This window comes from Nannospalax galili, unplaced genomic scaffold (assembly GCF_000622305.1).
Source record: "Nannospalax galili isolate Female #2095 unplaced genomic scaffold, S.galili_v1.0 scaffold410, whole genome shotgun sequence".
Classification (NCBI taxonomy): domain Eukaryota; kingdom Metazoa; phylum Chordata; class Mammalia; order Rodentia; family Spalacidae; genus Nannospalax; species Nannospalax galili.
The window spans coordinates 1,189,338-1,216,287 of NW_008329143.1; the positions used below are offsets into that span (position 1 = coordinate 1,189,338).

The 26,950-nt window shown below is 42.0% G+C and overlaps 1 protein-coding gene across 3 annotated transcripts in view; it reads right to left on the reverse strand.

Annotated features, from left to right (window-relative positions):
• The window catches only part of Tango6 (transport and golgi organization 6 homolog), a 188,060-nt gene that overhangs the window by 52,116 nt on the left and 108,994 nt on the right, over window positions 1-26,950 (reverse strand). For 2 of the 3 annotated variants that reach the window (XM_008833924.3, XM_029563885.1), the window contains exon 15: window positions 22,332-22,472. In XM_008833924.3, coding sequence (XP_008832146.1) covers window positions 22,332-22,472 — 141 coding nt within the window. Of the gene's footprint in view, window positions 1-7,730; window positions 7,812-22,331; window positions 22,473-26,950 lie in introns of those variants that run through there. The other variant, XM_029563886.1, reaches the window with a different exon arrangement.

The window sequence follows — 26,950 nt, forward strand, 5'->3', positions numbered from 1 at the left end:
TAAACATTATTTTATTTTTTTTTAACATTTTATTATTTTTAAATTTTATGTGTATGCATGTATTGTCTGCATGTAGTTAAGTGCACCCATGTCATGTAATGCCCGTGGAGGACAGAAAAGGCTGTTGGATCCCCTGGAACTGGAGTAATGGACAGTTGTTAGCTGCCATGTGGGTGCTGGAATTCGAAACCGGGTCTTCTGCAAGAACAGCTAGTGTTCTTAACCACTGAGCCTTCTCTCCAGCCCCTAAACATTCTTTTAAAGACATCTATTTTTTTATTATTTTTTGTCTTTTTGAAGCAGGGTCTCCCTGTAGCCCCAGCTTTCCTGGAACTCACTATGTAGGCCAGGCTGGCCTTGAACTCACAGAGATCTGCCTGCCTCTGCCTCCCAAGTGCTGGGACTACAGGCATGCGTCACCACGCCCAGCAAGATATCTCTTTTTTAATTTTCTTATGTGTATGAATGTATTGCCTGCATGTATGTAAGTGCACCTGTGTCATGCAATGCCCTTGGATGTCAGAAGAGGGCATCAGATCACCTGGAATGGGAGTTATAGATGGTTGTTAGGGTGCTGGGAACTGAACCCAGGTCCTTTGTAAGAGCAGTCAGTGTCCTTAATCACTGAGCTATCTCTCCAATCCCTATATTAAGTATTTTTTTTTTTTTTTTTGGTCTTTTTGAGACAGGGTCTCCCTGTAGCTGCAGCTGGCCTGGTACTTGCTATGTAGATCAGGCTGGCCTTGAATTTAGAGATCTGCCTGCCTCTGCCACTCAGGTGTTGGGATTAAAGGTGTGTGCCACCACACCCGGCTTTTTTCCTTTTTTTGAGAGAAGTCTCCCTATGAAGCCCTGGCTGGCCTGGAACTCACTATGTAGGCCAGGCTGACCCCAAACTCAGAGATTCATCTGCCTCTGCCTCCTGAGTGCTGGGATTAAAGGCATTCACCACCACACCTGGCTCAAGCATCCACTTTTAACCATCCCTTCCTGTGTGATTCCAAAATTGGTCTTCATTAGTCTAAGTGAATCACGGTGGACACAGTTCTTTGTGTTAACTGGCTTAGGCATGGGTATATGACCAGTTCTGGACAATGAAGTGTGACTTTTCTGAAAGACAGAAAATGCACAAAAGGACATATATATTAGTATGACTTTAGAGTTACTATGGCCAACCTGAAGCCTCGAGGTGCTAAAGGATAAGGCCTGAAAGGTGAAGGTAGCAGAACAGAGAAACCAAAGAATATCATGGCCTTGCATAATGTAACTGAGCTGAGAAACTGCCTAGTGGACTTTGTCATATGTAACAATTGAGTCTTTATGAAGTCTGTTGATGTAATTTCTATTACCTGTAGCCAAAAACATTACGATAGAATGTTAAAAATGAACTGCTCTTTAAAATTGTAGAACACTTCTGTGTCAGTTCTGTGTCTAACAATACAAAACACCAGAAAAGTTTAATTTGCTAAAACAAAGGACCTTGATATTTTTATACTACATTTTTAAAGATTTACTCTTGTTATTTTAAAATTATGTGTATATGTATGTCTGTGAGGGGGTATGTGCATGTGAGTACAGGTGACCAAGGAGTCTAGAAGAGGGTGTCAGACCCCTTGGAGCTGGAGTTACAGATGGCTGTTCGTCATCATGTGGGTGCTGGGAGCTGAACCCAGTTCCTCTGCAAGAGCAGTCAGTGATCTTAACTGCTGAGCCAGCCATGTCTCAGCCACCCCTGTCCCAATTTTTATATTGACTTACAATACTATTTTTAAAATGACTCAAAAATTAACTTTATAACCAATGTATAACAAAAGAAAAAAATTAAACTCAATAATTTTATTTTTTCTAATTACAATTTTAACCAGGACAATTACTTGTTATCTAGCATGGTTCTTATTACATTTGAATATATACATATGCATTTCCTGAAGAGCTAAGTCATCTTTAGACATCTGCCAACCTACTTTGAAAAAAACTATTGGGGTCGGGTGTGGTGGCGCCATACCTTTAATCCCAGCACTTGGGGGGGCAGAGGCACCGGATCTCTGTAAGTTCAAGGCCAGCCTGGTCTACATAGTGAGTTCCAGGACAGCTGGGGCTACAGGGAGACCCTGTCTCAAAAAGACCAAAAAAAAAAGTATTTACATTAGTAACTTGTGTGAATAGGTATATGCTTGGTATAGTTCATAACTATTAGCTAACCCATTTAAATATGAATTAAAACCTGGGGCCCTGGGATACTCCCTATTATTCCTTGGTTTCTGCTTAAGCAACAAAACCACAATTATCCCATCCAGAAGGGGCTTTTTGTTTCTGGGGTTTTTGTTTGCTTGTCTGTTTTTCCTTTACCTAGATGAGATGTTCCCATCACTTCAGTTGAAACCTCTCTAAGCCACCAGACCCTAAGGCCCTTTCCAGACCTTTTGTCTGAAAGATGGCACACAAGTGGCCCCTGACATGGGCGAACATTCACTACTATCTTCTTGTCTCCTTAAAAATATGCACATTGTATGGCTTTTATACAAACAATTTCCAAATTTCCCTCCCCCATTTTTAGAAGTACTTCCCAGAGACAACATGTAAATAAAAGATGCCCAGGAGGCTGAAGCTAGAGAGATCTCATTTTTCCCTCAGGCTTCTCTAAATAGTTTAACACGAACACAGAGAAACCACACAGGTTTTCAGAAACCTGGATAGATCCTGTTGGTGAGGTCAAGCATAGGTTAGCTCTAATGGCTTTTACTTCCCAGAACAATACTAACACCCAGGCACCTGCATATCCAGTTCTGAGGAAGTTGGCAATTACCTTACTGAGAAACCAACAGCTGTGTGTTTTTAAAACTGAGAAAAAGTTTTAGATTTGTTTGAACAACTTGATAAAAACAAGTTATTGTGGAAGGGCATAAAAAGAAGTGCATAGGGAAATGAGAGGAGAGAACAAAAAGGGTTTCCTCCAGTGACTTGCCTGTCTTAATAATGGCATTGTGAAAAAAATCATTTTAACAAATTAGAATTTGGGAGACTTTTCATCATGCTTTCTAATGGTACTTTGACGACTGGATTGATAGATTCATTTACATACTTCAGAGCCCATTTCTTCCATGAAGGACCTGAGATGGCTTACAAGAAATACTTACATAGTAGAGGGCTATAAACTCTGAATTAACAAAATATACTCACAGGGTCAGAGGACTGCTGATCTGAAGGGCCCAACCAGTTTACTGAAGTAGGTTTAAAAAGTGACTCAGAGAAATCGAATGAGAAGAAAAACTCCACTTTTGGTCAAATTCTAACATCATTCTTTTAAAACTTTACTAATGTCAGAGGGTTTCTTCCTTATTTCTTCCTCTTTATTTTATTCTTTGGACATAAAACATCAATAAAACTATTCCTAACTACTTTCTCCTACCTACAAGCAGGAAGTGATGAAGGGACAGCCTATTTTTCTAGTTACAGGGTAGCTGGATAAAACAATTACATTTTCCCAGGATCAAATGATCACTTACAGGAAGCCCTCTTCCATAATCAGAAGTTTACATACGTTGTGAATAAAGGTTTTTTTTTTTTTTTTTTTTTGGTTTGTCTGTTTTTTGTTTTTTGTCTTTTTGAGATAGGGTCTTCTTGTAGCCACAGCTGGCCTGGAACTCGCTATGTAGACCAGGCTGGCCTTGAACTCACAGAGCTCCACCTGCCTTTGCCTCCTGAATGCTAGGATTAAAGTTTGTGCACCACAACTCCCAGGTGTGAATAAAGTTTACAAAAGTCTGGGCATTAAACTTGTACAGTACACTTTGACTATAGCCTGGATTCTAAGTGATTCAGAATATTACTAACATGGAAACACAAAAATTTTAAATTTTTAAGATTTTAGAGATCCCTGAAAATATAATATCTGGAATGCCTCCATTTTATGTAAGTTTAACTGGTCAATCATCTGGTCATAGGACCACCCGTAGGTAACAATATCAGAATTTAACTTCCAAACCTCAGGTTATGAAAATACTCTTTCATCTGGCCAAGTCAATGAGTAAGTTATCATGCACAAATGATTCCATAGGCAGTGGAGATTTAGAGATGGAGATCCCATTCTTATTTCTAGAAAATTAGAGGTACCATTAGACACTAAAACAGCAGGTTATGTTTTCTTTTGGGGGGAGACTTCGTAGAAAAAGTAGCATATGAACCTACGGATTTTTTGTGTGTGTGGTACTGGGGATCTAAGCTTGGGCCTTGTATGTACTAAAGCAAATGCTCTACAACTGAGCTATACCCCAAGACTTGTAAACCTAATTTTGAAGAATGGATTTTCATGGGCAGAGTCAGGAGAAAAAGTGTTCTAGGTAAATGGAGCTGTGTCGACAGATACATGGGGGCAAGGTGGTGGTAGAGAGACAACCAGATAGATACATGGCATGCTTAGGAGACAGCCAGCTATATGCAGCAACTGCACCAACAGGCACACTGAGAGGCAAACATGATCAGAAACTGGCAGGGTCAGAAAAGTATGAAGTTAAGGTTTTGGATAATGGGGTTCTCATAGTGCCTTTTAGGGCAGGGGATTAGAACTTTCACATATGTTCCATGAGGATGGAAGTCTTTGTTCCTGGACAGGAGTGGTGTTTGCATTGCAAACCTCAATGATTACTCTCTAGCCACATCACTTCTACTGTAATGCCTTCAATACACTCTCTTTAAAGTGCAGTCACTGTTCACAGTTGAACAGTATGAAACAGTACTGGCACTGCTCTATTTAATGAGGGCAGTGAAAAAGTAAGAAGATGTACATAAGTTTTGAAAAGTTTCTAGATTGTTTATCAAAGAGTATTTGTTTTGTTTTGTTTTGTTTGAGACAGGGTCTCCCTGTATCCCCAGATGGCCTGGGACTTGTTATGGAGACCAGGCTGGTCTTACTCTCAGAGATCCACCTGCCCTGCTTTCTGAGTGCTGGAATTAAAGGTATGTACCACCATGCCTGGCCCAAAGAGTCTTTTTTTCTGTCATAGGCACTAAGGAATTGGGTCATCAATACACAGTCATTTTAGGATACGGCCTCACCATCTCAGAAACACTGATGCCTTCCTCACTCTCATCATATTATGAGAATAATTTATTTCAGTTCAAGCCACAGGTACCCTGACATGCCCTTCAGCTCTTGCCAGCAAGTGCCCAAAGTAAATATTGAGGTTAGCAATGAATAACTTGAAAATGAGGGCTGGAGAGAGGGCGCAGCGATTAAGAGCTGCTTTGCAGAGGACCTGGGTTCAAGACCCAGCACCCATATGGTGGCTAGCAACCATTTGTAATCCCAGTCCCTGGGGATGTGACACCCTCTTCTGACCTCCACAGGCATTTCAGGACATGGGTGCCCTTACATATATGTAGGCAATATAGTCATACACATAAAAAATAATAAACATTTCTAAAAAGAAAATGAAATTAAGAAACTAATTCCATTTACAATTGCATCAAAAACAATAAAATCCATAGGAAAACACTTTAAAGGAATTCAAAGCCGAAAAGTAATTGTTATTAATAGATCAAAATTTACCTATGAATGTTTTTAAAAGATGAATTCCATCAAAATTTAATTGCATTTAAATTATTTAATTCTCTAAGTGACTTTTAGAGAGGAAACCTTGCCTATTAGGATCAACTGTGTCAATCTGATGTCTCGGGACCTTGAGAGAAATTGTATCTCTGTTGACTCGGGCCCACACATGGTGGTAAGTCATATTTATGAAATATTACCAGGAAGCATTCATTCTCCTACTGTATTTAGATAGTGAGGGAGAATTCTAGGCCCTGCAATGCAGGAAAAGTGAGTAGGTGATGGAATGTAACACATCAGACTCCTGTGTTTGCTCCTTGACTGGGTCAGAAGGAATATTTCTGTGAAGTCAGGTGACATCCAGGATGTCAGCCCCAAATGAATGGGAATCTGATGGGAGGAAAACTGGTTCTTCTGAGGCCATTTTTTTCAATTACTAATTTAGGGACTGAAACGCATATATCATTTGACCATTTTACACCCTTTTTTTGCTAAAAACATACCAAGAATCACTCTGAAAGTATAGAAAGTGCAATCCTAAAGAAAAGAACATACTGAAATAACTAGCTTATAAGGGGATTTAAATACTGTAGTTGAGATCCTGGAGCTTGGAATGATAAAATTAAGACTCAAAGATCTACAGAAAAAGACTAGTTCTCCCTCTCCAGTTGAGTCCAGCTGATTAAAGGAAATGAAATGCAGAGTTTGGGTTGGATTTAACAAAAAGGCTGGAGCACAAAGGTTTTCCAATTCTGGCTGGAGGTCTGTAACTCTCCCTTGGTTAATGATTGTCAGATGTGGTTTGATGTAGCCATACCTGCTGACAGAATACAGAGTCAAGTGATTTATTATGTGTAAGGGCCTCTGAGAATCAAAAATTTTGTGGTCTCTGTTAGGAGACTTTTAAATGATATAATGTTTTAAAAATAGAAGCACTGCTGGGCATGGTGGCACATGCCTTTAATCCCCGCACTTGGGAGGCAGAAGCAGGCGGATCTCTGTGAGTTCAAGGCCAGCCTGGTCTACATAGTGAATTCCAGGCCAGCTGGGGCTACAGGGAGGAGGGCAGAATTGAGTCCTTTCGTGGGCGAATCATCAAAAAAAAAAGCCAAGCCTTCTGTCTTGTGATCACTGTGAGGAGCAATGGTTGTGAATTGTCTGTGAGATTCTTTTCTGACTTCATCTTCCTTCCTTTTCCTCACAGGCATTAATAGGAGGTAGGTGTTTGATCATGTAGAAATCGAAGGCACAGTGCAGACCACACAAGGAATGAGACACGGCACTTGAAGGTCTCTTTAGCATAGTAAGAATTTGAGGTAGGTCGGAAAAAAAGTTAGCCTTGTGTCATAAATCACAAAAGTAAACTTGAAAAGAGGCTGATCCCTGGTCACACAGTTCCTGAAAGGCAGAGTTCTTAGGGGCAGGCTCCTGGGTTCCCAGGCAGAGGACTCTACAGCCATCAGGCCAGTTACTTGGCTCCCAATTAAGAACAGCAGGAACTTCCGTTCTAAAACAAAGGCCATGAATGTGGCCAAATGATTGCTCCACATCTCAGACATTTCAAGGTCCTTATAATCTTCATATTTCTTTGTTTAACTTTATAAGGCATGGGCAGGAGAGAAGCCAATGCTCAACAACAGGACACAAGGGAGAGAGTGCCCCAGTCCTTGGACAGCAGGACTGCCTCTTAATAGTCATGGTTAAGGACTGGAAAATTCCACACCTCTTTCTTATTTTCCAAAACTATTAATTACCTGCCCTCTTGTTTCTGAGTTTAAGACTATCACTTCTGATTTCCTAACTTCAAGAGATGTTAAATGGCCTTGTGAAGGCTGGTAAAGCCCTGTATGATATGTGTGAGGGCACTGCAGAGTTTGAAGGCCAAAGCCATCCTTGGTCTTGATGGGGCTTGCCAGGCAGGTAGGCTGCAGTCATTAGTCACTGGGCAGGAATGCTGGCTAGTCCCTGGACAGATTCACCGATGGTGGCTACATGTCAGGACCCACTCTTCTCCCCGAGGCTGTGGATTGCCACTTTCGGTTTCTCATTTACTCTGTCATCCTTTTTTGTAAGGTAATGTAACCAAGAAGTGACCCTGAACTACTAATAAATTTGCTGAGATTTCCAGGGCTCTTAGTCCTCCCTTTCTGGATTGTGTTTCACTGTACCTTATTGCTTAATCACAGGAACCACAGAAGCAAGAGCAATTCAGATGCAAATCATATGCAGACTTTGGCAGTCTTGATGAGGCCAAGACGAGACCCTGTGAGACAAGGTATGGAGCACAGAGGTAGGTACAATGCAGCCTAGACACGGAACTCTTGTTAATATAAGTCACCTAAGTAGCACAGAGAAAAATTATTATCTCCAAATATTTCTATTGGAAAATTATTTTGCCTCACATTCTAGGTAATTATTCAAATTCCATTCCTTTGCATTAAATAGTCCATTAATTAAAAATGCAAACTAATCAGAGAGAGGATAATATGAGGCTGTCATTTTGGTAAAACCTTAAAAAAATTTTCCCATTTTTTGAGAAAAGCCCTATGTAGCTCAGGAGGACCTTGAACTTCTGATCCTCCTGTTTCCCCTTCCAGAGTCCTGGGATTATAGGCACACACAATCAAATCCGGTTTATATAGTGCTGGGGATCAAAGCCAGGGCTTCATGCATGCTAGGCAAGCACTCTACCAAATGAGCTACATCCTCAGCCCAGTAAATCTTAATGTACCTCCCACCAGCTTTTTATAGTCTAGGGTAGAATGAAAAATTTGAAGGTAGAGGTTTTTGAAGAGTGATTCTTTCTAGTGATGGTCAAATCTGGGTAAGGATCTGTACACGAAGGTTTTAAATGGGAGAGAAGAGGGAGAGGACAGGAGGTGGGGAGTGATTGATGCTCTACTTCATCCTTCAACTTGCGAAAGGATGTTTTCTTTCCGTCTCTTCAGAGTGATGTTTTCTTTCCTTCTAGCAGAGTGATGTGCAAATAAGGATCAGAGATAAATATCTTTTAGACAGAGTCAAACAATGTACAGGAAATGCTTTGTATCAGTAGGTTTTTGGCAACTCAATGAACTAAAGTAACACAGTATAGCTTTCAAACGGGAGATGCCCAGACTGCTATAGTTAAGTATTAACCAAGTTACTAATTCCATCTCGAGAGCTCACTGAGCCCACAGATGGGTTTCACTGGTATACAAGCTTTCAATGTGCACAAAGTCACCACAGAAGGAAAATTTCACTGGGGTACAAGCTTTCAACGTGCACAAAGTCACCATAGAAGGAAAACTCACTAACTGTACTGACAAGACAAACAAATTGGTTTTCTCAAAAAGTGCGTCCCTGGCATAAGAGACTCCAGAGGCTATCTTCAAGGGTAGAATTTAAAGTCCAGAAATGTGATCACGAGACAGAAAAGTCCCAGCTTTTAGGAAAGTTATTTTAACAGTTGAAAGAGGAAAAAAATCTTGATACTTTGAAGATGGTCTTTGCAATTCTGTAATGCCGAAATTATTAAAACTATTCAGATGATTTAATTAATTTAATTTGCTACATAGATGATCAAACTTGTTAAAGCATGCCTAGGAGTTTTGCTTCCTAATATTCTGAGTGTTTTGCACACATGTTTATGTGTGTGCATGAGTGGCTCACCTGTTTGTGCATGTGTGGAGACCAGAAGTTGATGTCAGGTGTTTTCCTTTATCACTCTCCACACTTTTTTTTTTTTTTTTTTTGGTCTTTTTTGAGACAGGGTCTCCCTGTAGCTCCAGCTGTCCTGGAACTCTCTATGTAGACCAGGCTGGCCTTGAACTCACAGAGATCCGTCTGCCTCTGCCTCCCAAGTGTTGGGATTAAAGGAATGCACCACCATGCCTGGCTCCCACACATTTTTTTTATTTTAACTTTTTGAGACAGGGTCTCACTGTGTAGGCCTAGCTAGCCTGGAACTCCCGGTGTAGAGACAGGGCTGGCCTTGAGCTCACAGAGATTGCTGGGCTTGATGGTGCAAACCTTTAATCCCAGCACTCGGGAGGCAGAGGCAGGCAGATCTCTGTGAGTTCAAGGTCAGCCTGGTCTATATAGTGAGTTCTAGGCCAGCTGGGGCTACAGGGAGACCCTGTCTCAAAAAGACAAAAAAATAAATAAATAAAAATAATAAATAAAAAAAAGAAAGAAAAAGGTGGAGAGCGACTGAGGAAGAGAGGAAGACTGCCAACTTCTAGCCTCCACACGCAGGTGCACATGCACCCACATACACCTGTACACATACCCACATTAACAAGTCCGTAGGCCATAATCATACACAGCACACCATACACCAAACAGACCACATAAACTAAATTTTAAATGGGGACATAATGTATGTTGCTTCAATCCATCAAGTTTCCAGGTAATTTGTTTTGCAACAACAGTTAATTAAAAGAGAAAGAAACAAAGATAGAAACTGATGAAACAGCCAAAAAACAACAGAAAAAAATCATTAAACTGAAAAGCTGAAAAGCTTTATTTGAAAAAGAAAGTTCATATAATTAATATCCAGCTAAGGTTGTCAGGTTGATAAAAGAAAAGAGACCATACAAATTACTAATAACAAGAATGAAGGAAGTTGGGAGAGGAGCTGGGGGGGCTGGAGAGATGGCACAGCAGTTAAGAGCACAGGCTGCTCTTGCAGAGGACCTGGGTTTGAGTCCCAGCACCCACGTGGCGGCTAACAACCATCAGTAACTCTAGTCCCAGGGGATCTATTGCCTTTTCTGACTCCCATAAACCCTGCACACACGGGTGAACTTACATGTAGGCAAAACACTTATATGCATAAAATAAATAAAATAAAATTTTATTTCCTCTTTTTAACAATAGATAACAGCAAATAATTTTAAAAGCCTAATCAATGTCATGTTGGCGAGATGATCAGGGGGTAAAGGACCTATGTGGTGGGAGGAGAGAGCCAATTCTTGCCAAGTTGTCCTCTGACCTCCACATACATTCTGTGGCATGTGTGTGCCTTCATACATGTTCACAGACACATTAAATGAATAAAAATTTAAGCCAGACATGGTAGTGCATGCCTTTAGTTCCAGCACTGAGGAGGCAAGGGGATCTCTGTGAGTTCAACGCCAGCCTGGTCTACATAGCAAGCTCTAGGTCAGCTGGGGCTACAGGGAGACCCTGTCTCAAAAAAGACCAAAAAATAAAATAAAAATAAATATATAAAAACTTTTTAGAAAAAGTTCTGTTACATACAATTTTAGGAAGAAATCTGTCCATATATAAATAGTTTAAAATATACACATTTAACCCAGTAATTCCACTTAGACATCAAACAGGAGGACATGTCCTAATACTTTAGGATATATCTCACATAGGTGAAAATTTATATTGCTGTACTGGGCTGAAAATACAGCTCAGTGGTAGAACACTTGCCTGGCATGTGGATGCTCTGGGTTCAATTCCTAGTACTTTGGGGAGGGGGATTATATTGCTGTGCTGCATGCCAAGAGGAAAAAAAGAATGTTAACCCAAGGAAGAAGGTTGAATAGCTGGTATAAATTGTGGCACATCATCCTGTAAAATATCATGTAACCATTTAAAAGTGCTTCCCCTCATCTTAATTACCAGGCTAACCTAACTGGAACTTATCATAGCCTATTAGAAAAATCCAATTATAGCTGTCCATTGGTATCAGTGAGGGACTGGTTTGAGGCTATGCAGGTGGGTACCAAAATCTGCATGACAGCAAGTCCCTTATAAAACCTACGCATCCCTTCCCAGATACTTTAAATCATCTCTAGATTGTTTCTAATACTTAATGTATTGTAAATAATACATATACAGTTTTTATACTTTATTGCTTTGGCAATAATGGCAAGAAAAAAGTCCTTTTATGTGTTTAGTACACACACACACACACACACACACACACACACACACACACACACTCTCTTTGGTTTTTTTGAGACAGGGCACCCCCCGCCCCCCGGGGTTTTTTTTTTTTTTTTTTTTTTTTTTTTTTTTGAGGCAGGGCTCACTATGGCTGGCCTGGAACTCACTATGTAGACCAAGCTATTCTTGAACTTGTAGAGATCCACCTGCCTCTGCTTCCTGAGTGCTGGGATTAAAGGTATGCACCATCATGCCTGGTTAAAAAATGAAATTTCAAGCTGTGGTTGGTTGAATTTACAAAAATGGAACATGTGGATATGAGAGCTGACAGTGCTCAATTTTCCTTTGTTTTCTATAGTTGGCTAGATGAAGATGGGTTGCCAAGCAGAATGTGCTAATCTCTGGACAGATAATAGGTTTTCCAAAATCAGATTATGGGCTTCATCTTGAAGCTGGATGGGCCAGTAAAGACCTGGATCCTGGGTGCTCATCTTTTGAACCAACATGGAAGGAGCAAAGTGATTGGCAACATAAAACAGAACTAAGCAGGTGATATGGAAAAAGGTTGAAGGAGTATTTTGCAAGTTTTAACAGAAATATACCCTAAGGCCTAGACCCACCTTTTCCTGGAACAGAGTACTTTGAGAAAAGAGACTTTTCAACATAAGTGGGTAAAGCTGTCTTGCCTCAGGATTCCCAGGGTAATTCCACCTGCTATGACATACACCAACGGAGATCTGAGACTGATTTCTCTGCCCTCAGTCTCATTCGAAACTGGATTTCTGATCTGTCCCGCAGGCAAACACTCCAGATGGAGCAGCATGACTATGGCTTTCCATTTCTCTCTCCTTTTCAGAATCTCTGAATAGTGTAAATGTGAACTTGTCTAAGCTTGCTGATTTGAAGACTTCACTCTGCCTCTAAAAATAATTAAGAAAGTGCTGTTCTTTGTATGACACTACCAGACCAGAGTTGCTCTTTCAGAGCAGGAAAAGGTTCTCATTGAGTCATGAACCCATCATCTGTCCATCCCTTGGTCTCCTCCCTCTATCCACCCACGTTCTCTGGCAGGTTCCATGGTTCATCCTGGGAGCAAAAGCACACACACACAGTTAAAAGGCAGCTGGTCAGGTTTGGAAGCTTAGTGGGAAGCCATGGAGTAATTTTTCTCTGGGAGACCCTGGCTCGCTTCTTGCAGGAGCCAATCCTTGGAAAGGAATCAGAGGTTCACCAAAGGCCGCGAGTACAATGATCAGCAACACTCTCCTCACAGGCAGAATGGACAATAGCCTAATTAGACAATATCCTCCTAGAAGATAATTAAATGGAATTATGGCACATTCAGGTTATTGATTATAATGCAACTATTAATCATTGTACTTTCAGGAAGTCTTTACTGAGACAGAAAAGGACTTATAAGCTGGGCACGGTAATGTACACCTGTAGTCTCAGCTACTCAGGAAGGCATAATGGGAGGACAGCTTGAGTCCGGGAGTTCAAGGCTAGTGTGGGCAACATTGCAAAACCCCATTAAAAATAAAAGTATTTATAAATAATGCTAGATTAAAAAAGAGGTATATAGCCAGGTGTGGTGGCACATGCCTTTAATCCCAGCACTTGGGAGGCAGAGGCAGGTAGATCGTTGTGAGTTCAAGGCCAGCCTGGTCTACATAGTGAGTTCAGGTCAGCTGGGACTATAGGGAGACCTGTCTCAAAAAGACAAAAAAAAAAAAAGAAAAGAAAAATATAAAATTCTGAGAAAACAACTAGAAACATCAAAACCTAAAGAAAAGGGCATGACAACATATGTACATATGTGTATTAATCCCAGCCCCTGGGAGGCAGAGGCAGGCAGGTATCTGAGTTTGAGGCTAACCTGGTCTACATAGGGAGTTCCAGGTCAGCCAGGGCTACATAGTGAGACTCTGTCTCAGAAACAAACCAAACCAAACAAAAATAACAACCACAAAAAACTAAACAAAGTTGGCACCATAGCTCAGAGGTATAGTCTGCACACATGAGACTGGGTCCAGTCCCTAGCTTCAGTAAGAGAAATAAAATTCTAAATAAAGTATGGTTACTACCAGTTGGCCTGGAACTTGATATGTAGACCAGGCTGCCCTCAATCTCACAGAGATTCATCTAACTCTGCCTCCTAAGTGCTGGGATTAATGGTGTGTGCCACCTGTGCACAATAAACGGAGATTGAATTAAATGACACTAATGCTAAACTCAGACTTAACAAGGATCATTTTAACTGATCTGAATCTTGCTGAACACTTTTCTTTTTAAAATCTGTGAATTCTTTAAAAAATTTTAAATCTTTGTGTGTCTGAGTGCACATATGTACATGTCACAGTGTACATGTTGAAGCCTTCCACCCAAGAGAGAATATCTTGTTTGCCACTGCAAATTCCAGGCTAGCTCATGAGCTTCCAGGTCTTTTTGAAACAGGGTTTCCCTGTAGCCCCCAGCTGGCCTGGAACTCACTATGTAGACCACACTGGCCTTGAACTCACAGAGATCCACCTGCCTCTGCCTCTGCCTCTACCCAGCTTAAATACATGAATTCTAAAGCTAGGTGTATTAGTGCACATCAGTAATCCCAATGCTTGGGAGGTAGAGGCAGAAAGATAAAAGAGTTTAAGACCAACCTGGGCTACCAGAGATCCTGCCTCAAAAAGAAACAAACAGTTCAAGTGAATTCTACAGGTTTATTGCAGCTGAAATCTTTGAATGCTAAAACCTCCAGGTTGGTACCCAATTAGTCATACCCCCTACCCATGTTTTAACCTTAATTGAAGCCTCTGCTGTAAGGTGAAAAATATTTGAACTATCATCCCAAAATTATTTTTCAAAAACTGACCTGCTGTGCTGTGCAAACAATGTGGCCTGGGTGCACACTGTCATATTCAACTCCAGAGTCTTAAGAAGGAAAAGAACAAGCAAGAACATTTCTTCTCTGCAGAGAGATAAGAGTCCATCAGGGTGGGGAGCAGAAGGCCAGCCTTTAAAAACGATGAGGGTGAGCCTGGAGAGATGGCTCAGTGGTTGAGAGAACATACTGCTTTTGCAGAGGACCTGAGCTCAGTTCCCATTACCCATATCAGGTGGCTCACAACTACCTGTAACTCCAGCTCTGGGAGAGCTAATGCCTCTGGCCTCTGAAGGCACTAGCACACATACACACACACAGACATTTTAAAAAAATCTTTAAAAATATGAAGATATAGATCAGAGGTAGGGGACTGGGCTGACATGCCTGAGGACACGTTTGATCCTCAGCATCTCATATTAAAAGGAAAAAGATGCTAATACAAGTGGTAGAAAATGGATGAAGCCAGCTGTACCAAGAAAACCCCACGATTTGTAAATGATTTACAGAAACGAATGGATCATTTTTTAAAAATTAAAAAAAAATTATTATTTTTATTTTATGTGTATGAGTGTTATGCCTGCATGTAGGCAATACATGTATACCCATAACATAAAAGTATTTTATTATTTTTATTTTTTAAATATTTATTATTTTTATTTTATGTGTATGAGTGTATTGCCTGCATGTAGGTAAGTGCACCCATGCCGTGCAATGCCTGAGGACAGAAGAGGCTGTTGGATCCCCTGGGACTGAAGTTACAGACAGTTATTAGCTGCCATGTTGGTGCTGGCATTTGAACCTGGGTCTTCTGTAAGAACAACCAGTGTTCTTAACCACTGAGCCATCTCTCCAGCCCCGAGGAATGAATCATTTTTTATGAATGAACAGTTAATTCTAACACTCTTAAATTCGTTCTCACACTCTTCGGTTGTGAGATAGGCTGGAATTGACTTAGGGCACCAGAAAGACTGCATGGGTGGAGGAATGGACCACTTGGGGCATGCCATCCCCACAGCAATGACCCTCAGAGTTTACACAGCTGTGAGCAACTTATATAACTGTGCGTGCCAGCCTGGATTTAATGAATACAACTGTTTGTTATTTTTTTGAGACAGAGTCTCAAGCAGCCCAGGCTGGCCTCAAATTCATTCTGCGGTGGAGGATGCCTTTGAACTCCTCACACTGCTGCCTCTACCTTGAGAATGCTAGGATTACAGGAATGGGTCAGTAGGACTACTTTAATGGCTTGCATTTTTAAAGATGTTTTTAAAAAACTGCAATGGCATAGAATAGCCTACAGGTTATTGCCAATATCATTGTTGGACTATACAAGAGGAAACAGATGGAAAAACATTTGGAATGATTTGTAACTTAACAATGTGTTAAGATTAAATTTCTAGAAGTTAAAAAAAAAAACCCAAAAAACTGAACAGTTCCTTAGAGAGAGACTAAGTCAAAATCTACTACAATATTTTCTACATTGAAAGAGAGAGATAAAGATACACAAATTCATACTTCTAGTCATAGTCTGAAAAAAATCTTTCTATAAAAGAGAGAAGCCAGAAACAGAAAGGTAGATTTACCTACATCAAAATAAAAAAAAAAAAAAAAAACTGCTTCAAAAACAGAAAAACATGAACCAAACTAAAAGTCAAACAACAGAAGAAGAAAATATCTATAACAGACACATTAGTGACCCAAGATCTCTAAACACATAAACTTTAAAAAAATGAAATAGTGGGGCTGGAGAGAGTTAAGAGCGCACAATGCTCTTGTAGAGGACCCAAGTTTGGTTCCCAGAGCCCATGTCACAAAGCTTACAGCTGCCTATAACTCCAGCTTCAGCTTCAGGAGATCTAATACCTCTAGGTTCTGTGGTCATCTGCACAGACATGGACAAATACACACACACACACACACACACACACATACACACACACACACACACAATTAAAAATTATAAAGATAAATTTTTAGCCAGGCATGGTGGCGCACACCTTTAATCCCAGCATTTGGGAGGCAGAGGCAGGTGGATCTCTGTGAGTTCAAGGCCAGCCTGGTCTACATAGTGAGTTCCAGGACAGCTGGGGCTACAGGGAGACCCTGTCTCAAAAAAAAAAAAAAAAAAAAAAAAAACCCAAAAAAATAAAAAACAAATTTTTAAAAAAGTGAAATAGAGTGGGGTGTGGTGGCACATGCCTTTAATCCCAGCACTCAGGTGGCAGAGGCAAGCGAACCTCTGTGAGATTGAGGCCAACTTGGTCTACATAGAGAGCTCCAGATCATCTAGGGCTACAGGGAGACCCTATCTCAAAAAGACCAAAAAATAAAATAGTATAGTATCTGGGCACGGTGGCACAGACCTGTGATCTCAGCACCTGAGAAGCTGAGGCAGGAGGATTACAGGTTTGAGGCCAGCCTGGGCTACATAGTGAGCCCTTGTCACAAACAAACAAAAGAGAAAACAAAAAACAACCCTTATGAAATAATGTATCTAGGCAAGGTTATCCCTGTTTTTAAAACCATTACAATGGAGGTTAATAGGGAAGCTTATAACAAATAGGCCCCACTGGAAAGGTCACAATCCATCTCAACATCACTCAAAGTGGGGTAACTAGACAGCTGTGTACTTCCTGACACATAGCAATGTGGAGGTATAATACACAGCCTGTAAGCCTGCTTGCAACTTCCAAATTTAACCTAAATTCACAAAGTGTCTGGATTGCCCAGACTACTAGATATAGGGGGATTTAACTCTGCTAAAATGAGTTCAAGAACACTCAAAATAAACTGAAAATGATAAAAAGTCAGAAGACTGCTTACCCCTATAGACTAGAAAGCTAGAAAGGAACAAGTTTCTGATTTCAGTAGTACTAAATATGCAAATTATTGTATGCTTGATATTAGTGTGCTTCATAAGCACTCCTGACCATACAGAATACCTAGGGTTTTTTTTTTTTTTTTTTTTTTTTGTCTTATTGAGACAGGGTCTCATTGTAGCCCGAGCTGGCCTGGCACTTACTATGTACACCAGACTGGCCTTGAACTGACAGAGATCTGACTGCCTCTGCCTCCCGAGTGCTGGGACTAAAGGTGTGTGCTACCACGCCCAGCAGAATGCCTAGGTTTTAAAGACAGAAAGAAAAATAAGCTTGTGCTGCTTTTTAAAAAAAATATTTTATTTGGGGATGGAGAGATGGCTCAGTGGTTAAGAACACTGGCTGTTCTTGCAGAAGACCTGGGTATGAATCCCAGCATCTATGCGGCAGCTAACAACTGTCCGTAACTCCAGTCCCAGGGGATCCAACAGCCTCTTCTGACCTCTGAAGGCATTGCACGACACGGGTGCACTTACTTACATGCAGGCAATACATGCATACACATATACACATGCATACACAAATATATTTTTAAAATATTTTATTATTTTTATTTTATGTGTATGCACGTTTTGCCTGCATTTGTGTACGTGCACGGAGTCAGAAAAGGGCATCGGATACCCTGGAACTGGAGTTACAGACAGCTGCCAAGTGGATGCTGGGAATTGAAACCCGGTCCTCTGCAAGAGTGGCCAGCGCTCTTAACTGCAGAGCCATCTCTCCAGCCCCCTGCTGCTTTTTCACCATCACCTAGTACAGAAGAGCAGCAGGTACAGTGGGGAACCAGAGTGAGGCTGAGAACCAGTGTCGGGCACTGCACACTCACTCCTGCCTGTGCATCTTCTTCTTCCCCCACCCCACCACTGCAAACCATCGAGGGTAGGAAGAAAGCAAGGCCCAGGTGGAACTAGGGTAGTACTAAGAGCAGCTTTATAAAGTGTGTTCCAAGGACTTCCACAATGTTAACAAAGAACATTGGCTGTGCCACAAAAATGAGCCTTACTTTCACTTGAAGGATTGCAGCAAGTCATTTTATCTGAGCATCTGGACTTGATGTTACAGGCTGATTACACTTTACTGAAAAGCTGAGGACCAAAGTCTCTCAGATTTTTTATTCTTTTTCAACTCCGCAAGTTTTGAATATGCATAATGAGCTACTTTGGCAATGCGGCCTAAATCTCAACACAAAATTCTTTCATATTTCATATATAACTCTGTATGTATGAACTGAAAGTAACTTCGTACATACTATTTGTGCTTGTTTGTTTCTCCATTGCTGTGACAAAACACTCTTGACCACTATCAACTTGGGGAGGTAAGAGTTTATTTATCTTACATCCCCTGGGTCACAGTTCATCAGGGAGCCCAAGGTAGGAACTCAGGGCAGGAACCTGGAGGCAGGAGCTGGAGCACAGGCTATGGAGGAATGCTACTTACTGGCTTGCTCCCCTGGCCCCTATCGGACTGCTTTTTCAAAAATTTATTATTATTATTATTATTATTTTTGGTCTTTTTGAGACAGGGTCTCCCTGTAGCCCCAGCTGTCCTGGAACTCACTATGTAGACCAGGCAGGCTTTGAACTCACAGAGATCACCTGCCTCTGCCTCCCAAGTGCTGGGATTAAAGGTGTGTGCCATCACGCCTGGCCTTAATTTATTATTTTTATGTGTATGTGTTTATTGCCTGCATGTCATGCAATGCCTGTGGAGGACAGAAGAGACTGTCAGATCCCCTGGAATTGGAGTTATGGACAGTTGTTAGCTGCCATGTGGGTGCTGGGATTTGAACCCGGTCTCTCCAGCCCTCAGCCTGCTTTCTTATGCAACACAGGCCCACCTGGCCAGGGATGGCACCACCCACAGTGGGCTGGGCCCTCCTTCATCACTCAACAATCAAGCAGGTGCCCCATGGACATGGCCACAGGCCAGTCCAATGAAGGCTTTTCCCCAATTGAGGCTCCCTCAACCCAGGTGTGTCAAGTTGACACTAAAGCTATCCAGCACACTATTTTAAATAATAATAATAAAAAAATCTATTTATTTTATGTGTATGAGTGTTATATCTGGATGTTAAGTGCACCTTTGTTATGCAATGCCCATGGAGATCAGAAGAGGGCGTTGGATCCCCTGGAACTGGAGTTACAGATAGTTGTTAGCTGCCATGTGGATGCTAGGATTTGAACCCAGATCTTCTGCAAGAACAGTCAGTGCTCTTAACTAAGCCATATCTCCAATCCCCAGGGTTTTTTTTTTTTGTCTTTTTTAAAACAGGGTTTCCCTGTAGCCCAGAAAGCCTGGAACTTACTATGTAGACTAGGCTGGCCTCAAATTCACAGCGATCCTCCTGCCTCTGCCTCCCAAGTGCTGGGATTAAAGGCATGCCCCACCATGCCTGAATTCTTTTTTTTTTTTTTTTGTCTTTTTGAGACAGTGTCTCCTTGTAGTCCCAGCTCTCCTGGAACTCACTATGTAGACCAGGCTGGCCTTGAACTCACAGAGATCCACCTGCCTCTGCCTCCCAAGTGCAAGGATTAAAGGCGTGCACCACCACGCCCAGCGCCTGACTTTTTTTTTTTTTTTTTTTAATGATTTTTTGAATGAAACAAAGTTTCATGAGAAGTGATTTTTCCACTTGTGGCATCATGACAAGTACTCAGAAAAATTTAGATTTGGAGCATTTGGGACATCAGATTTTTCAGATTACGGATGCTGCCCCTGTAATGGGAATCAAATGCTAGCAGTTAAAGCTAAGATTGTGTTTAAAGCTGACTACTTGGAAAACAACTTTGAGAATTGATGAACTGTGAAGTGACAGAAGACTTAGGGAAATCAGGTTTATTATGAGGGCATATAAAGTGAGACCTCTCTTCCACTCAACCTAGTCCTTTATCCCCACCCCGACCTTTACCCTAGGAAATGCCCTGGCTGCCTGGTCAGGACTGACATGTGTATTTTCAGTGTTCATAACCCAATGGTGGAGGTCACCAGATGCTACAGAGAAAATACACCATCCTAATGTTGTCTGTACACGGTTACATTCCTTCTCTGCTTTAACAATGGCACACATGGGTAAGTCACACTTGGTCCTGTGAATCGTTAAGCTTAACAGTCACACCTACTGTGAGAGGATTTCTTATATCAGTACACTTGTCTGAAATGTCAGACCCAAATTTGGGACCAAGGCAAATAAAGTTCATCTTCTTTAAGAGTAGAAAATATCTTAAAAATTTAAATGAGTCCAGGTGTGGTGGTGCACGCCTTTAATCCCCACACTTGGGAGGCAGAGGCAGGCAGATCTTTGTGAGTTCGAGGCCAGCCTGGTCTACATAGTGACTTCTAGGACAGCTGGGGCTACAAGGAAACCCTGCCTTAAAAAAGACAAAAAAAAAATGAATTTCAGGTTAGCATAGTGAGACAGGTGTGTGTGTGTGTGTGTGTGTGTGTGTGTGTGTGTGTGTGTTGGGATAGGCTGGGCTGGAACTTATGGCAATTCTCCTGTCTCAGCCTCCCGAGTGCTGGGATATTAAGCATGAGCTACCACAGCAAGCTCTAACCTCTATACCTATAACTGTTTTTTTTTTTTTTTTCACCTTGTTCCCTAGTATCTACCTCACAGCTCTACATGGTCACTCAACAAACAGCAAATAATAAGGCATTTCTTTCCTTCACGTTTTAAAAATATTTTCTTTTTGCAATATTAGGAATTGAACCCAGGACCTCACACATTCCAGGCTAGCGCGCTCTAACACTTAACCATATCCCCAGATCTCTCTTAACTTTTTTTTTTGTCTTTTTGATTCAGGGTCTCCCTGTAGCCCCAGCTGTCCTAGAACTCACTATGTAGATCAGGCTGGCCTTGAACTCACAGAGATCCACCTGCCTCTGCCTCCAGAGCGCTGGGATTAAAAGCGTTCCCCACCACGCCTGGCTTCCAAGTGCTCTTTTAACTTTTTATGTTGAGACAGGGTCTTACTAACTTTCCCAGACTGGTCCTGAACTCATTGTCATCTCCACCTTAGCTCTCTGATGGGATTACAGGCCTGTACCACCAAACATAGCTGCTTTCCTTAATTTCATTATTGAAAATAGCTCCTTACTTAATCCTTCCATCATCACTACTAGAAGTGCTATTTAATACCCTCTTTTTTTATTTTTATTTTTTGGTCTTTTTGAGACAGGATCTCCCTGTAGCCACAGCTGTCCTGGAACTCACTATGTAGACCAGGCTGGCTTTGAACTCACAGAGATCCGCCTGCCTCTGCCTCCTGAGTGCTGGGATTAAAGGCGTGCACCACCATGCCTGGCTAATACCCTCATTTTATAGAGGACACTAAGGCACCATGAAATAAACATTTCCATGATGACACTGCCAGCCAGATTTGAGTCGGGGATTGGGAGCTGCAGCGGGGTGGGGGCAACTTTACAGCCCATGCTATTAACCAAGACTCAGCTTGTGCAATCTAGAGCAACTCCTGAAGCTGGTGGTAACTAGTACTACCATTCACCAGCTGAATGAGTTCTAGACAAATTGCTGAAGGTGTATGACCCAGTTTCCTCATCTATATCATGGGTTCAACAACAGCTTCAAAAACCTTTTAGGAAAAATTAGATGAGATTATAGACACGGACAACTTGACATGCAGAAGACATTCCCGAGAGCTGGTACACTCCCTTACATTTTCTTTATATGCCTATTGCTCCTTAAGTATGTAACGTCTCTTTTCAGGTCCATTATAAATTGGGGCTCAAAGCTGGGCATGTTGGGGTATACCTAGCACTCTAGAGCCTGAGGCAAGAGGCTGTGAATTGGAGGCCAGCCAGGACTATAGTAAGTTCCAGGCCTGTCTAGCCTACATATGGAGATCCCATCTCAAACACACAAACCCAGAAAAGTTGGGCCCTGCAACACAGCCCCAGGGGAGGGAAACTAAGGAGTTATAAGAAAACAAGACACCACTATCGTAGGCAATCTATCGTAGGCCTTTTTGCTGATTATGTACTAAATCATCAAACAGGGACCAGGAGGCTCTCTCCATCCCTCATATGTGTTCACCTGCTAGTGCAACCAGCCTTCTAGCAGAGTTTGATTTTAACGGCCCCATGCTCTTCCACTGTTTCAGACGGAGAGAAAAAGAAAACTCACCTAGTGCTCTGACAATTCGCATCAGGACCTCCCCAATTTTCATTCTAGTCTCTGGAGTGTGCTTGTCTTTGCCGCTGTCATATTTGGCCAACAGGTCAACCAAGATTTTCTCAGGGTACACATCTGAGAGAAGGGCAACTCCTGGGGTTCAGGGCAGAAAGAAAGAAGCCATTATTAAGGACAGAAAGGCAAAGAGACCTAGGAAGCCTGTGATGGGATGAATAGAAAAGCATTTATTTATTATTTATGTTTATTTGCGTGTGTGTGTGTGTGTGTGTGTGTGTGTGTGTGTGTGTGTGTGATAGCAAGCATGTGGAGACCAGAGGATAACTTGCAGGAGGAGTCAGTTCTCTCCTTCCACCACATGGGTCCTGGGAATCAAACTCAGTTCACATACAAAGACATTTAAACCCACCTGTAATTCTAGAAGCAAGGGCTGGTCTCTATTTAGAGGGATGACATTTGTTGTAAATGGAAGGTGAGTGTGGGCGTTCAGGCCCCTGGATTTGTCTAGTCCCAGGCAGATCTCTGAGGTCAATATTGAGAGTCTGTGGTCTTAGGTTATGGACTCTGAGGCAGAGGCTAGGTCATCACATGCCTTGGCACGGACTCACACAGCAGTGAGAGACCACTAGGGATCCTTCATGCTAAGACTGTAAAGTTTGATGACTAGTACGGTTCACAGACATGAGTGCACTATCAGTCTGTGTTCCAGAGTAATTTCTCTCTGTAAAACTATGAATGGGGAGGGCAGTTTTCCTAAGGAAACATTTTCTGAGCCTGCTGGGGATGATGGGTATTAGATCTCAGCTCATGGCTGAGTCCCTGGATTCCTTCTCCCGTCCATACCAAGGCCTTCACGGCGTGTACTCTACAACAGTGCTATCATATCTGAGCCCAGCTTCCTATTCAACAACCTGGGCAGGGATGCCGTGAAGGAAGAGATGAACTCAGGCGGGACCAGGATAAAGCTGCTGTCTCCAAACTATAAAAGTTGTATTACTCAGGAGGGAGATTACATCCTTCTAAGGGAAGGATGTGCCTTCCTCCTGCTGTGAGGAAAAAAAATAAAATAAAGAAGGAAACCGGGGTTTCAGAATGTGCTGTGAACAGGTCTTCCTGTTCTCACTTCTCCCACCCTGGTGGCTGATGCCCGCTCTGGCTTTTCGAAGTAATTCCCCAGTTGCTCTGCCTGTTTCTACCCCTGTTCCTTATTGCAGCTGGAACACTTTAAAATGTAAACCAGGCCCTTTCGTTCTGCTGTCCCAACCCCCAATGGTCTTCCACTGAATAAGCAGCTCCATCCCCTCCACTCTCTACCCCTCTCCCCATCCCTTGTGAAGGAATCTTGAACACAATGCTGAAGGTGCCTCTTGTCCACACTATCCTTTGCTCATGTACCCTCTACAATTCTGTCCACCCAGCTTTTTTTGAGTACAGCAATCTGCTCCTGGCACTGCATCTGTTTGGATGCTTGCAGGCTTGCTCCCACATTTCAAACACATACACTTTATTAAACATAAAGAGGCAGCCTCCCTCCACTACCACTCCATCCTCCTCACCTTACATCATTCTCTTCTTAGCATACAATATTACTTTATAGGTCATACATTCCCTTATTTATTGTCTTGTTTCTCCTTGGAACGCAAACTGCATAAAATCAAGGATTTTGTTTTATTTTCTGCTGGGTCCCCAATGTCTAGAAGTGTGCCAGCACATAGCGGGCACTCAGTAATGGTGCTCAATGTATCAATGAGTGTAAAAATCGCTCAGAGAGTCAGGTGGTGGTTTACACCTGTAATCCTAGCACTTAGGAGGCAGGAGGATCACAAGTTCAAGGCCAGTCTGGGCTACCTAGAATGAGTAGAAATAGGTCTGTGGCTTAAGAAAAAGGTACATGAATTGTTTGCTGAGGGAGAGAAAGGAAACAGCTTCCCGGTTCTAGAAGAGCCTCAAAGAAAGGTGCTTTGGGAAGTGGCAGCTTCAGTTCAACCAGCTTTGAATCATCAGTGCATGAAAAGGTCTTCGCTGTCACAGCCACTTTTTATACAGAACCTCCCAACTCAGAGATCTAAGGGCTTGTTTCCTTAGGACTATAGTTGTGACTCTGTAATGGAAAACAGTGGGAAAATGGGATTTATTGTATACATCTTTGACAATATCTAGCTTTTCTTAAACCTATCTTTCACTGAGGTCTCCCTTACTATTGTTTATTCCTATTTTCTCTCTCTAGTCTTTAGCAGAAGATATTTACTTCTATGAACATATTATCCTGCCCAAATGAGCTCTCATGTCTCTGTAGCAGAAGGATATGTGACTGTGCACAGCACATATGCTCTCCTGGCAACAGCACCCTGGAATCACTGTTCTCCCATTCTCAGTCCATGCAGTTTAAATGTGCTAATGACCCTCTTGCCCTCCCTCCTGGTGGGAAATCATACCCTAGGCTGGTGAATTACATGCAACTCTCTCTTCCACCAGGGATGTGCAAGGAGACTAGATCCCAGAACCCACTTTCAAAATCTAGGAAAGACATCCTTACCCTCTCCTCACCCCTACCCCATGTTAGAGCTATTATCCTGGCGCTTCCAGTGGCCATTGTGATATAAAACTTGTCCAGCAGCCAGGCATGGTGGTACATGCCTTTAGTCCTAGCACTGGGGAAGGCAAGCAGATCTCTATGAGTTTGAGGCCACCCTGGTCTACATAGCGAGTTCCAAGCCAGCTGGGGCTACAGGGAGACCCTGTCTCAAAAAGACCAAAAACAAAAACAAAACCTGTCCAGCAACGACACCAACACAAAAAAGAATCAAGTTAAGGGAGGGAGGGAAAAGGAAAGGCCAGGCTGGATCTTTTGAGCCTCCAGATTCAACTGTTTTTCTATTCACTAGACTTTGGAGTCACAAGCCAATAAATGAAGTCTTATGTTTTTTCAGTTTCCTTTCTTTCTTTTTGATTTGTTTATTTTTATTTTTATGTGAATATGTTTTGCCTGCATATATGTAAGTGCACTATGCTTACAGAGGCCAGAAAAGGGCATCAAGATTCTCTGCAACTGGCATTAACAGACAGTTGTTAGCTACTATGTGGGTGCTCTGAACAGGACTGGAGTCCTCTGTAACAGCAGCCTTTGCTCTTAACCACTGAGTCATCTCTCTAGCCCTGAGTTCTTTTTAAAAAAAATTCTTCAACCGAAGGAATCCTAATCCCCTTTTAGAGTCTTTTCTTAGGCATGGTGGCATACACCTTTAATCCCAGCACTTGGTAGGCAGAGGCAGGCAGATCTCTATGAGACTGAGTCCAGCCTGGTCTACATAGCAAGTTCCAGGCCAGCTGGGGCTAAAGGGAGACTCTGTCTCAAAAAAAAAAAAAAAAAAAAAAAAGCTTAGACTCTTTTGTCATCTGAAAACCAGGTAACTTCTAGGGCAGCACAGGCTTCAAGGAGTGAAGTCAGTCCTTGCAGTAAGAACAACATGATCCTGTGAATTCCTTCTGTTCTGATCCCCGGTTTGGGGGGGCACAGCATAAGATCAGGCAAATCAGCTCAACTGGAAAAATATTATTGAAAGCACATAAATAAAACATATAATCAACTTTGCAAGATAATCACAAAACCAGAAATCTATTTGATTGAAGATGTTCCCTCAGCAAGCCACTGAGTTTTACAGCCCTTGAGCAGGAAAGGAGTGCAGGTGGAGGCTCCATGCACACGATAGGAAAGATGGTCTGCTTCTAGATGGAGCTGCTGACTGGCTCTATCCCAGGAGCCTGCTAAGCCACTGCTACTTGGAAACTAACTTCCCCATTTTTCCTGGACAGATAACAAGCTCCCAAAATACCTGCTCAATCTGGAAAACCACCTACTCACTCAACTCTCTCAGGTGCTTCTGCAAACAAAACTGTAAGAAGTGTACAAACTCGCAGCTTGTGTGACTCCATTTATAGAGTTCAGATTAGGTAAATCCATATACAGACAAAGCAGAGTCAGTGATTACCCAAGGCTGTGAGAGCCTGACATACATGAGAAGCGACTGCTAATGGAGATGGAGTCTTTCTGGGGTGATTAAAAAAAAAAAAATCTAAAATTTACTGTCAAAATGGCTACACATTCTATGAATATAATAAAACTACCAAACTGTACACTTAAAAAAAAATTGTTACTGTTGTTTTAAGAGAGTCTCACAATTTAGCCCAGACTGGTGCTGAACTCATGATCCTCCTGCCTCAGTCTCCTAAATGCTGGAATCATAAGCATAGGCCATGAGGTCAGGCTTTCTTGAACTGTACACATTACTTTTTCCCGTACTGGGGATTGAACCCAGGGTCTCATATTTGCTACACAAACACTGTGCCACTGACTACCTCTCCAGCTTGTACCTCAGTAGTACTCCTTAATATATACATGTTTTGGGGGCTGGAGAGATGGCTCAGCGGTTAAGAACACTGTTCTTGCAGAAGACCTGGGTTTGAATCCCAGCACCTACTTGGCAACTAACAACTGTCTGTAACTCCAGTTCCAGAGGATCTGACAGCCTCTTCTGTCCTCCTCGGGCATTGCATGACACAGGTGCACTTACCTACATGTAGGCATAACACTCATACACACAAAGGAAAAATAA